At 38.4% G+C, this 14726-nt stretch overlaps 1 protein-coding gene across 1 annotated transcript; it reads left to right on the top strand.

Moving 5' to 3' along the window:
* Positions 1–206: 206 nt before the first annotated feature.
* On the top strand, positions 207–12710 carry LOC133327218 (nuclear factor related to kappa-B-binding protein-like). Its single transcript, XM_061535779.1, has 7 exons — positions 207–1349; positions 1415–4730; positions 7990–8107; positions 8183–8678; positions 8724–9200; positions 11972–12370; positions 12444–12710. Exons 1-7 carry the CDS (start codon positions 207–209, stop codon positions 12708–12710), a joined length of 6216 nt encoding a protein of 2071 aa, XP_061391763.1.
* The last annotated feature ends 2016 nt before the right edge of the window (positions 12711–14726 follow it).

The raw sequence follows: 14726 nt of genomic DNA, 5'->3' as shown, positions 1-14726 counted from the left end.
TATGCGCTGTTTGGTATAGAGAAGAAATTTTGATAATAGAAAAAGAAAACGACTGCGACGACGAAAAGTAAATAATCATATCCAAAAACGCAACGCACTAATGTGGGCCAATTGATTTTCTCTAATGTTTGCAGGTCACACTTGCTGCAGAGCCAACCCAACAGTGTTTTCTTCGTGAGGTGAACAATATATACCAGACATTCCATATGTCCGATTCGGAATATAGTGAATCCTTTGCCGGAGGAGGTGTTGCTGGTGGCCAGGATGACAATGAACGAAGGCAGCGGCATCAAATGCTAATGCAACAACATCAACAACAAATGCAACAGCAACACAATCTCGTCTATGGCAACAATTTTGAAATGGAATCCAGCAGCAGTAGTTCAGCCGGAGATTCCAGTGTCTCATCAACATCCTCCGATGATGACTCAGATGAAGAAAATGAATCCGATGATTCGTTAGAATTGGCAAAAATTACAAATGAGGTATTGAGTTTGCCGCGAGGTCTTTGTGAAAATCCTGCCATTTTCCAAGAATTTTTCTCCGTGGAAACTTGGCAGTCCCTGCCACCACACATGCAAAATCATCTTCAACAATTCCTGCCCAATTTCCATAAAGTTCTACCACCCCAAATGGCAGCTGTTGAACAGGCCCGATCCATTTCCATGTTATTTAGTGGAGAACTGACCGCATTTGGCCAATCGCCTATGGCTAATTTACAAAAACATTTAGAGGCTGGCAACTATCGTCCGGATATAAAAAAGCTACGAGAAAATATAAAAAAATCCCAAAGGCGGGAAAGTAAATTTCAAAACTGCGAACGTCTATCGTATATGGCCAAACAATTATTTGTCTCCCGGCAACGTTTGCTGGAGCATGCATATAAATCTTTGCCAGAATCTGTGACCAAAGCTCCCCTGCCCTCTACCTCGGTGTCGAGTATGCGTCAACCGAAACCCGGACATTTATATCATGATAATAAGCTGTCGGCGATTAGAGCCCGCAAACGTTTCTACAATGAAATCTCACAAATCGCCACAGAATTGCAACTCCAAGACGATTTTGTACTTAGTGCCGATGAAGAGAACGATATGGATAATAATCTTAATGAGGAATGGCGTAAAGATTTGATACAACAACAGCGGTCGCTGGAAGAAAATGCCGAACCGCCTAAGGCGAATATTGCATTGGCAGAGCGATGTGTATACAGTACGGTATTTCGAAAACGTTCCGAGCTAGATGATGAGGATGCGTTCCGTTTGCAACAGCGATCTCGTCAATCGAGGCTAACAAATCGTAATTTTAAAGAATATTTAAGGGAACACAAGCGAAGAAAGCTAACGGAACCGGTAAGGCTGCTAATTTTTAGAAGTATTTAAATTCTTTAATTAATTTCAATTTTTTTTATTTGTAGACATTACCCGAATTGGAAACCTCCGATATACGGCTAAGAGATGTTTGTGCCCGTGCCCAGATTGGTGGCAATTTCAAACGTGTACTGGGAGCAGGGAAACCAGGACGTAAACCAAAATCAGCCGCCAATACCATTCCATCTAACTCAAATCAATTGGGTGCTACTGAGAAAACGGAGAGCTCATTGGAAATAAATAGCAAGCCACTGCCCTCCTCATTGCCCGCAACACCAAATAATGCAGCCAACATGAACCAAACACAACCACAACCACCTACATCAACACCCCCAACATTATCATCATCACAAATTGCAACAAAACTTAGTGAACCACCTGCCCTTGTACCCATTCAACAGACTATTACAAAGAAAAATGTGGAAATATTTCAGAATTCGGGCGGCAATATGCCAACAGTATCACCAACTAAAACAGCAACAACCATACAACATTATCACCAACAACAACAGCAGCAACAACAACTGGAATCACCCTCCGCATTCACAAAGACCAGCAACAATCATCATTTACATAATACCACCAATGATTCACTGAATATGTCCTCATTTATGTCGGGACACAGTGATAATTTAAATCTGTGCATGGATGATACATCAATATTGGCCACCAGTGATCATGATGCCTTTAATATGTTAGATAATGAGGTGGAATTGCAACAGGAAGAGGTCGAAACATTTGCTGGTACCTCCGCTGGAGATGATAACCTTAGCAACTTTGTTATCGGTGATGATATTGTTTTGGGTGGCCACGGAAATGGTACTTCATCGATGTTACAAAGTTCTCATTCACATAAAAATGGCAATCGACAACAACAACAGCAACAACCATTACCAAAATTGGAACCAATTTCGATTAAACCCACAATCAAATCTCTAAACAATCAACAAAAATCCCTATCATCCCCATCACCAGGGTCACAACAACAAATGACAAATGTGTTATGTTCCAGTGAATTAATCCAGGAGACCCATGCCTCATATTTCTCATTGATACGTGACTTTTTCTGTTCCACACCAAATCATCGTATGCGTTATGATGATCTAAAATCAAAAATCGATATATGGTTAAGAAATCCCATAACTGCCCTCAACGAATGGTATGCCCATGCCGAAAATTGGTCGAATTTGCTAAGTTCTGCCATCAACTTTTTGGTTGGTGATTTTCCCGACTTACCCGAGGAATATGTACCCTATATAGAACATAAAATACAGCTGAATATCTATCAATGGATAGGGGCGGGGCGTGATTCCGATAATCGTCTCACCGAACTATGTAATGTTTGGATGGAGAAGCGGAAACATCCGCAGGAAAAACAAAAGTCCATCGAAGGCAAATTGGAAGTGTTGCCCAAATCGGTTGTGGAAAGTGATGAGACAACAGCAGAAGCTGCAGCAATGATACCACCACCGCCGCCACCAAGATTTCCCACAACATGGACAGTGCGGCCAGCAACTGCGGAAGAAATTCTTGAATTTCAACGGCAGGAAAGGGAACGTTTTGAGCAACCACACAAAGCCTACACTTATTATATGCATGGCTATGAGAGTGTCGTGGGTCCCGTCAAAGGGATTTACACCCCAATGTTGGCCTTGGCAAAGGCCCGAGGCCACAGTATGATGGTGGGCGATAGACCAAATTTTGTTACCATACTTACCCTGGTGCGAGATGCCACAGCTCGACTACCTAATGGAGAGGGTACACGAGCCGATATTTCCGAACTCTTAAAATGTTCACAATACATAAACCCCGATGCAGCGGAGAATGTGTTACAAACCATTGTCAGCGGTGCTTTGGATCGGATGCATACCGAACATGATCCCTGTGTACGATACGATCCTAAAAGGAAAATATGGATTTATTTACATCGTAATCGCACGGAAGAGGAATTTGAGAGGATACATCAGCAGAATCAGAGTATGGGTAAGGTCAAGAAATTGCAACAACGTAAACCAAGGCCAGTGGTGGCGACGGCACAAGGCACCAAATTAAATAGTCCCGAACAAGAAATAGCGGAAATTAATGGTGGAGGCAGTGGAGGTGGTGGAACGTTATTAACATTGCCCGCCTTGGTACCGGCCAATCCCATTATTGTTAGCAACCATAGCAGCAATCCTCCAAGGCAGCCAACAGCTTCGTTAACAGCACAACAAAAACATTTACAACAACAGCAACAAATTCAGCTCAGCAAGTGTCCCCCTGTACCACCATTAAAATACAATATACCTCCCACACAACAACAAATAACCGTGAACACCAACACCACCAGTCCTCAACAAATCCAACATCAGCAGCAACAAAAATCTCTACTCAAACCCACAATTAGACAAGAGAATAAATCAAATACGGTGTCTACTGCCGGCGGTCAACATAGTTTTCAAGTTCCACAGGCAAAACCTTCAAATACGACACCAATTATTGTGGCCACACCACAAGGTCTACAAACTGTGCATGTTTCAAATGCCACCTCAGTGGTCTCATCAGCGGCGAATACGAACAAAACCAATCATCAGCAAACATCGCCGGTGCAAACAAATCTCACCGCCAATTTGGCTGGTAAACGGGTAATGCTCAACAAACCCATAATTATTAACCAAGTTACAAGTCAACAACAGCAGCAGCAGCAACAACAATCCTCTATTAATGCGTCAGCTAAGCAACAGAAATCTCCCCAACAAATTATTAAACAACAAAGCCGCATTACCCTTAGTCCGCAACAACAGCAACAATTGCAGCAGCAATCCTCAAACATTATTACCTTACCCATTTCCATGGCCAATAGCATTAATATAAATACTGGTAATGTTGTTGCTGCTGCCACAGAACTTTCCGACAACTCTATATCCTCCCATACACCCTCGTTGAGTGGTGGTAAACAAAATATTATACGCCTGCTACCAACCTCAAATGTTAAAACAATTCTCTCATCACCCACAAGTAGTGGTGGTGGTCAACAACGACAAAGAATTGTCACAACGAATATAGCGGCCACAAGTCCCATACCATCGGAACAAAGACCCAATACTCCACAACAGCGGAATACATCAGGATTCCAATTGCTATCAAGTAGTGGAAATATTGTTACCATCAACAGCAGTTCAAGTAGTTCGACTACAGCAACATCGACTTCGGCATCACCAGCGGCTGGTTCCATTGTCAAAATGTCAGCTCAGGCATTTGCTGCATTGCAACAAAAACAACAGCAACAACAACATATTGTTATGAAACAAACGACATCGCCTACCGGTGCCAAAATACAAACGGCCATGGGTCAAACGGTTAAAACTCAAAGAGTTATATTGGGTAAGTTTTATGAGATAGTATTAAAAAAATAATATATATATATATATATATATATCATAAAACAGTAAGACATAGGACTAACAATGGACTTGGAAGTCTGAAAATATAAATAGGAAGGATATTCAACATGAAATTTTGTGTCAGGTTTACATGCCTAACATATTTGTTGTAATCGGAAATGAAGTTCAAAATGCAGATAAAGACTTTAATTTCAAGAACCATAAGAGCTATAATCCTGGGATTTGCTCAAGAATAAATAAATAAAAGCTCCAGCTATGTCACTCAAACGCCACCTATTTATGGAAAGAAGAAGACGGTACCTTGTAAAATAATTCAAGTGAATCTCTCTCATCCTCCTCACCACATTCTCAGGACGAATAGCTCTAACCAGGTCAAACATTGTAAAGCTATGTTATTCAAAGATTCCTGGACATTTTGAAAACATGAACAGAAAGTTCTTTGAAAAGAAAAGTTCGAACAGCGAATATAGACTTCCGTTTTTAGTTAATCAAATGAAAATCGTTGTGGGCAATCACCATTACTTTCTTTAAATCTATCTAGTTTTGGTTCCAACTATGTTAACCCTTTGACCTATCAATTAGCGCAACGAAGTTCGCTTCCAACTGTTAGCACACAACTTGCACTAAGTAAACCGGTTTTGACGCTTAAGAACAGCCACAAAACGAAACGAAATGTGAATGCATGTAATAAAACTATTTATTTTAGATTAGATGTTGTGCACGGCATCAACTAGTTTTATTCTTATTATTATGAGAATCGAATCATAATCATGTTAGGCACAGAAATTGTACCACGAGTCAGAATCGTGGAAATACGTCAAAGGGGTAACAAATGTTTTGTAGTTCACCTGACTTCAACCCTAGACCATCTGTATTAAATTGGCTAAACATGACGGCGCTATTAAAGTGTGGGAGCCTGTACCGAATGCTGCATAACACGACTGAGCTGAGCAAAAAATACCCAAGTTAGTCAACCATATAGAATTCCTGAGCCTCAATTCGTCAATAAAGCTTACCGGAACCTCAACTCGCCTAAAAAGACTCCCTGAGCCGCAAGTCGCCTATAAAGACTCCCGGAGCCTCAACTCGCCTATAAACTGTCCCGGAGCCTAAAAAGACTTCCGGAGCCTCAACTCGCCTATCAAGACTTATTGAGCCTCATCTCGTCTGAAAAGACTCCCTGAGCCTCAACTCGCCTATAAAGACCCCCTGAGCCTAAAAAGACTACCGGAGCCTCAATTTGCCTATAAAGACTCCCTGAGCCTTAACTCGTCTATCATGACTCCCGGAGACTCAACTCGCCTATAAAGACTCCCTGACCCTCAACTCGCCTAAAAGACTCCATGATCCTTAACCCGCCTATAAAGACTCCCTGAGCCTAAAGAGACCACCGGAGCCTCAACTTGCTTGAGCCTAAAAAGACTCCCGGAGCCTCAACTCGCCTATAAAGACTCCCTGACTCTCAATTCGTCTATAAAGACTCACTGAGCCTAAAAAGTCTCTCGGAGCCTCAACTCGCCTATAAAGACGCCCTGAGTCCTTTTCATAAGGACTTCTCATATATCGAAATCGATGATGTCATTTTCACTGAAGTCATTTTCAGAAAACAATTCTCCTATAAAGACATCAGGATTTGTCTTTTATTAAAGGCCAGAAGGGATTCTCATAGAAGTTCGGAATTTCTTCTTATGCAAGGTTAAAATGTCTTCAAATTGATGTTCAGATTGGACATTTAGACTTCTCATAGAATGGCAGGAGAATTTCTCTTAGAAAGTCAAATGGTATTTTTATTAATAATAATAATATATAATGGTATTTTATTAGTATATTCTCGTAGATGGCAAGAAGATCAGAATGCTATTTTTATAGAAGGCCAGAAAATCATTCTTCCATAGGCCAGAAGTAATTTTTATAGAAGGGTTTTTTTTGGAGATCTTCTCATAAAAGTTAGGAAGATCTTGCTGTACAAGTCTTTATATTGAAGTTCCGAATGTCTTCTCAAAGATGTTCAGATTTTTTCACAGATTTGCAGAATGTCTTCTGATAGAAGTTCAGAACGTAGAAATGTAGATATTCTAATAGAAGCACAGGAGATATTTTATATATAAGGACTTCTAATAGTTCAGAAGGTATTCTAGACCTGGTGGATCAGATGTTATTTTATAGAATGTGTTGTCGTAAAAGACCACAAGGTCAGAAAGTAATTTTCCTAGAAGACCGGAAACCATTCTCATATAAGGACAGAAGTCCAAATGTTTTTCTCATAGAAAATCAGAATGTCTTCTCACAACAGTTATAGAAATTTGGAATGAGTTTTCCAAAAAATGTTAATTGTCTCTTCCAATACATTTTCAGAATGTCTTTTCATAGAAGTTCAGTTGGTCAGAAGATTTTTACGTAGAAGCCCAAAAGGTATTCTAATATAATGTCAGAAGGTGCTCTAATAGAAGGCCAAAAGATATTATAATAGTAAGCCAGACCCATTCTCATAGAAACCAGATGGTCTTCTCATCAAATGCCAGAAGATAACTCACTTAGAAAATAAGAAGTTATTCTCATAGAATGTCAGATGGGTTTCGCATAGAAAGCCGAAACGTTTTCAAATATTGCGCCAGAAAGTCTTCTCATTCAGTGTTTCTTCTAACAGACTTTTAGAATGTCTTCTCATAGAAGTTCAAATGTCCAGAATGTTTTCATGTAGAAGCCCAGAAGGTACTCGAATAGAATGTCAGAATATACCCTTCACATGAAAGGCCAGAAGGTCACTCACTCAGAAAATTAGAAGTTATTCTCAAGAATACAGGAAGTATTCCCATAGATCAACAGAAACTCTTCGCAGAACAGATGGTTAGAAAGTTCCGATTGTCATGTTATAAAAGGCCAGCAGAATAGTTTTCTATTTTTTTTAATTAAATGGAGAGGCTACAGATTTTCCATGAGTTTTAGAAATCTTCCTTCCAAAACATTATAATTTAAGATATTATATATAAGGTTCTGGTAAAAAAACGTCACGATCGTTGACGACTCAAGATGTAAACATATCTGCGTTTTTAAAAGCACCTTGTCAATAAGTTTTAAAAATATGAGCCTTAATATTCAATTAAATTAAAACGTTCGTATACGAATTAAAATTTATTTAAAGACTTTGCCTTAATTAATTTAATTTTTTCTTTAATTTTTTCTTTAATTTATTAATCGCCTTGTCTTTCTTTTTTTCTTCCATATTTTTTTTTTTTCAGGCAACACATCTGTCATTGGACAATCAACACAAGGCAAAAATATTATACTACAACAATTACCAGTCGGCAGTGCAACTTCGGTGGTAGTCACACCCACGACAACCACTACATCGGCTTCGTCAACGACCACATTAAGTGGTACAAATAAAATACAAACAATTAATACAACAATTTTGACACCACAACAACAAAGAATACTCATGCAAAATCTTAAACAGCAGCAACAACAATCCACCGGCAGTAATATTAATCAAAATCAATTACAATTTAAAACAGTACAAGTTGTTGCCAACAATGCTGCTGCCCCAACATCGACACAGCAGCAACAAAATATCATACAACGACCACAAACAATAACGTTGGCGGCGGCGCCAGCATCTCAATCCAATACAACACCCAAGACTGTAGTTATGGCATCGTCGCAGGATAACGCCTCAGTGCAGCAACAAAACATAACCAAAATACTCAAAACTACAAGTCCCCAGCAGCAGCAACAACAACAGAAATCTTCAGAGGCAGCTACAAATCAAACGGCTCGTATTATCACCAGTTCGGGCGCCCAAATCATCTCTTTGGATAGTCTAATACAAAAACAAGGGGGGACATTACGAATTGCCGGCAATGTAAATCCCACAACAGTTGTTAAGGCCAATAAACAATTGAATACAACAACAACAATATTGCAAAAAGCTCCACAACAACAACATCAGCAAAAACAACAATCTCAACAACAGCAACAATATGCCATTGTTTCTGTACCGAATAGTATTATATCATTGAGTAATTCCAGCAATATTACGGTGGGTCAACGCATTATAACAACTCAAGCAAATTCTGGATCGGTTAACACATCCTTCGTTAATGTTGATGCCACGAAAGTCACTCCCGGTATTGTAACAACAGCAACAGCGGGACAACGACGTATTCTAACAACGGCTGGTGGCACAAAAATTATTACCAAAGCTGTTGGGGGAACGACCACAGCAACGGCGGGTAATATACGAGTTCTAAATTCTAACAATCAGTTGTCAGGCAACATTAATGTCACCACGTTGCAAGGAAAGCCATTTGTATTGGCATCTGGAAAAACAGTGACCGCCATTAATAAGGCACAAATTGTCAATCCATCATCTTCGACACAAAATATTGTTCAAACCTCAGCGGGCAGTATTGTTATTGGCGGTCAAACGATTAAATTACAGCAAGGAAATGTAAGTAGAATTTGATGTTGATAATTTTTTATTAATTTTTATTATATTCATGGAAATTTAAAATTTGTTCTTATAAAAAAAAAAACAAGGTGGACTTCTTATAGAAAATGAAAGCCACAATATCTCCTATTAAAAGGTTTTCTTATAGAAGATCAGAAGATATATAGCAAAGAGCAAAAGGAAGAGGCCAAAATTCTTCTTGTACGAAATCTTGTGGAAGAAACTCATATCTTCCTTAATAGACTTGTAGATCAGAAGATATTCTTAAGAAATACATAATAGTACTTTTGTAAAAAAATCTCCTTTTTGAAGACTATAACAATTTCTCATAAAAAAGGTTTGGTCGTACAAGAAAGTAATATAACAACTTCTCATAAAAGACGAGAAGACAGAACATTTTTTCATAGAAGAAGAAAAGGTATTCTTATAGAAGACAAGAACGTATTCACATAGAAGATCAGAAGATCGTCTCGGTTAAAACCGGAAGGTATTTACATTGAAGGATTCTCACAGAAAGTGTCATAAAAACCGGAAGTTTATTCTAATAATAACGGAAAGAAAACTTCATATAAAACCAAAAGGTATTTTCATACAAGGAAAAAGCGTATTCAAGGATTTCTCATAGAAGACCTTTTAGCGTAGGTTTGACTTCTCATTGTAGTTCCGAATCCCAGAAGGTTTTCGCAAAGAAGACCAGAAGCTTTTTTAAAAGCCAGGAATATTTTTTAGAAGTGCTTATCATACAATTTCGAAAGGTATTCTCATAGAAGTTCGAAATGTGGGTTTCAAGAATTTTTTAATGACTCTCTTCTAATAGTTTTTCAGAATGTCTTCTTATAGAAGTTCAGATGGCCAGAAGGTTTTCATGTAGAAGTCCTGAAGGCATTCTAAAGTAATAACAGAAGATAATAAGAAATAATAGGTCGGACGAAATTCTAATAGTTAGCCAGAGTGACATCTATAAGGACTGATCATAGGAGTTTTTCTAGGAGCATCTCTGGAAGTTCTCTAGAAGGCGTTCAGAGCCCTCCACACGTTGATCACCCTTATGGGAGACATTTTGTGTCGGGAAGTTCTCAGTAGCCGTTTCCTTTGCCTTTTGACTTGAGATTTAGTTGCAGTTCCTCCAGAGGCGTATCCCCACATTGCTCTTCCGGTGCAAGTCTGTCTAACTGGTCGAAGATTTCCCTAATTTGCTATCGCGGATAGCGTTAAGGTTCCCGTGTATGTCGTCCCCTCCCAGAACTACAATCCTGTCAGCCAGAGACTGATTTTCATCAGTCCTGACTTGATGGTTTACCAATGGAATTGCCGGTTCGTCAACGTTGTTCGGGTTCGAAATTGATGCACCTGTAACAGATACAGCTGCAGGTGCCAAGGCATCCACACCTTGTGACACGACACGTGGCTTGTGATCTCACCAACGATTGCCGCCGGTACTGGGTTATTAACTCCCTGCACCGTAACATTATTCTTTTTACTATTTATTTCCATCGTAGTTAATTAATTTAAGGGCACTATCCAAAGATCTTCAAGGTTTCCACGAAGTGCAGAGAAAAGTTGTTCTAGGTCAGTTTCACTCTGCACATCATGGAGACCCGCTTCCCATCCGCCACCCGGGAAGTCACGCATAGTAGGAGATTTGCAAGTACCCAACTGCGTCTGTATGAATGCTATTCAGATAGGCCTGTTGATCTAGAGGTTCGCGCTTGTTCCCTTGTTTGATAAACTTGGGCTGCAGTTCTCAAAGCGTTATTCTGATAGATCTCAATGTCCCTTTCACTGTGTATCACTTACATTCGAATACCAAACTAACGCCGCATACCTTACCACTGACGACCTATTGCTTTATACGAGACAAAAATGTATACTTGTCAACGACCCAAGTGAAACCGGCCAATGACTTGAGGAACCTAGTTCCTGCTTCTCATCGCAAATATCTGTAACATGTACAGAGGCATTGAAAAGGCTGTCGAAAGTTATACCCAACATTTTATGGTAATTTGTATTCGGAATATATTCTCCATTGACTATTATGATCAGCTTGGGCTTAATTCAAGTCGTCCAAGTGGTGAACAGTATGGTTGTGGATTTGGTGGCGAATATTTTCATATTCCTTACGCGGAAGAAACTTAAAACTAGATCCACTATGCAGACGTTTATCCTCTAACAAAAATCAGCAATATTGGAATTCGATTCGATTCAGCCATCCCCATACTTAACGATATCTATGCCGTCCGGCGATTGTGGAATGTCAAACGTTACACCCAATATTTTGGGGGCAATTAATGATCGCAATTTATTCACCATCGACCATGTCCATCCGAGCTTCATTTTAGTCGTTAAAATCGTGGACAGTGTTGGTGTGGATTTGGAGACGGAAATTTTCATATTCCTCAGATGGAAGAAATTTAAAAGATCTGCTATGTATACGTTTCTCCTCTAACAGGTGTCAGCAATATTGGTATCCGACGCCACTATCGTACAGCCATCCGCATACATTACGATATCTATACCGTCCGGTGAATTTTCTACGTTTCAAACAAGGCCGGTGGTTATATCCCTATGTTCTCGAACAGCTTGTCATGGCTTTTGATAGGTTATAAACCACCATAATACCTGTTTGAAGTCCTTTTGTAGGTTTGCTAGGAAAAGCTCTTCTCTTAACATCCCTGTAGAAGGTTTTCTCATCAAATTTCCATTAATAAATCTTCTCGTAGAATCTCTGTTCCGGAATTTTTTAAAAATGATTTTTACAATAAATTTTTCAGACCAACATCCAACAACTGCTAAATAGAAGTGGCAGCATAGTAACAGCCCAACAGCAACAACAGCCAGCCACCTCAAATCAATCAAACAGCAGCAGCAGCAGTAGTGGCACTAACACTGGTACGGGTCAACAATTGCAAACTGTTATTATGGGTAATCAAATACTGCGCGTACAACAAATGCCACAAATTGTTACGGCATCTGGTAATCGCCTAACAACAGGAAATGTGATTAATAATAAAATCATCAATAACACAGAAACGGGTGGCACTGGAACAACAACAGCCACTGCACCGAAGACTATACTTTTTGGAACTGGCGGTGGGCAAACATTGCGACTGCAGTCCTCCTCGACGGGACAAACAACAAATAAAAATGTCATAATAAATACAAATCAGCAGGTAGGGTGTTTTATTAAAACGATATCAATATTTGTCATTTATTAATAATTCCATATGTTATTTTTTATTTTAGAATGCAACACTAAAAACATCTGCAAGCGGTAGTACAGCAGCCACCTCAAATCGTGTTGTCCTCGCGGTGCAAGGTGGTGGTCAAATATTTCTATCACCAAATAATTTAAATCTTAAAACACTGCAGAATTTTAAAATGGTTTCATTAGCTCAAGCTAAAGACCAACAACAACAGCAACAAACTCCGGGCAACATTCAAACACAGGCGAATATTTTGAAAATATCATCACCTTCGTCCACTACATCATCAAGTGATGCAAATGTTTAAATAACCGCATTTGATTTAAAAAAAGAATCACACAAATTATTTTTTTTTTACTTTACACTTTTCTGTAATACTTCAGACAAGACAAAAGAACAGAACAAAACAAAATACAACGCGATTATATCACGTTATTAAAAGTAATTAATAATTACGCCAAGCGTAAAATGAAACATTGATTACAGCTTCTTCCCCCATATCCACTCAACTTAGCCCCTCTGTACATATGATAAATATATATGTAATATAAAAAAAAACTTAGCATTAATATTTGATTATAATAATTAAAAACTACTACACAATATATATACATAGCATAAAACTCTGGCCCTCATCATATTCGCAAACACTTTAAAAAGTTCATATACACATTGTAGCTTTGTAACGACAATTTGCACTGCTCTCACATACCATACTAACATACATATGTACATCAATACATACATTAAAAAATCAGCCTCACCCAACATGTTCATTTTTTTTTTAAACATCTAATACTTAATGCTAAAAAAATACAAATAATTTGTATTTGAAATGTTTATTTAAATTATTATACATAATAATACCCACACACATTTGAGTTAAATAATATATCAAACAGAATTCAATTTCTTACATAACTTAATTAGTATGAATAGATTTTTTAGATTTAAATTACAATAATACAAATAAAAATAAAATGATAATACATACCATTGAAAAATTGTCAAAAAATAATAATTGGATATTTGTTTTATTTATGATGGGTTGTGAATTTCAGTCTGTAGGTTTCGATTTTGGTTTTCTCTCGATGGGAAAAAATACAGCGTCATTTTTATTATAAAGTTTGAACGTTGACATTATGCATCATTTTTATGACCTCCACGCAAGCATAGTTTCTTTTAAGGTAATTTTTCACTCAAATTCAACGGGGTTTGAACTTCTAATTGCGGAACTCCACGTAAGACTGGCATTCACACATATAATTAATTATCCAACGTTCCAACCTGTATGGCATGATTGGCTTCTGACACCTTAAGTTATGGTTTAGTCCTCGATTTACATGTGGTTTAGGATTCCTGGTTTGTTGAGTTCCACAACTCCACGTTATTTATGATTTTTTATGATTGGTTTTCCTGAATATATGTGAGTTGCTCCAGCCACTTGTAGTTACAGTGTTTTCTGGATAACAGAAGCTTTCGAAAAAAAGCTTGGCCTTGTATTTTCTTTTGCGCACTGGTGGTCTTCTTAATTTGCATGACCTTAGTTTTCTTGATATTAATCTCAAATTGAACATTGCGAAGCAGCCTCTCCAGGTCTTCTACATAATTTTAACTGTATGTTCGAAATCTAGTGTGAGAGATCATCCGCATAATCTAAGTTTTCGTGTGAATGGTCGTGAGAGATGAACAGTGGGGGTGACAGAACCGTAAGCCAACTGCTTTGATGCAAAACGGTTGGCTTACGGTTCCCGTTGCGAAGAACTAAGAGTTCTGCATCTTCGTACACCGCTGTTATTATTCGGATTATTTTCTGGTTTACTCCATAAATTAATACTTCCCACATGGCAGTTCGTCTGGGAGGTTCGATACGTAAGAAAAATTGTATCGGATCAAATAATTCTTACTCTCTAATTCGTTTTCGTATCTCCTTTCGCATCTACTTTACGCAAGTGTGGCATCACTGCACTCTGTAATATAAAAACGTATGTATGCGTTTAACGAACGAGTTGTTAAACGCAAATGAAGCGAAACATGTAAGTAAGCACAATTAAAGGTTTTTATTTATATCTAAATGGTTAATTATTTAGGGAAAAGTCAAAAAATTACCGACTCAGCAACGTCACTTCCAAATTTTAGTAGATTTTATGTTACACCAACACAGCCATTTGCAAAGGGACAGTTGCAGAGTTCAAATGCGAACCAACGCAGCAACAATTTGTGTACTGATGACCTCAATTCAAATGGACCTCCTGTAAGAGATGTCACTGTTTGGAAAAAGTAATGTCTTATATTTTTTATATAAAATGTGAAACGAACTATG

This window comes from Musca vetustissima, unplaced genomic scaffold, assembly GCF_032173495.1.
Source record: "Musca vetustissima isolate MV318-11 ecotype Yass unplaced genomic scaffold, APGP_CSIRO_Mvet_v1 utg87602, whole genome shotgun sequence".
Taxonomy (NCBI): domain Eukaryota; kingdom Metazoa; phylum Arthropoda; class Insecta; order Diptera; family Muscidae; genus Musca; species Musca vetustissima.
Note: the sequence above shows the minus strand (reverse complement) of the source record. Positions and strands in the feature narration are given on the sequence as shown.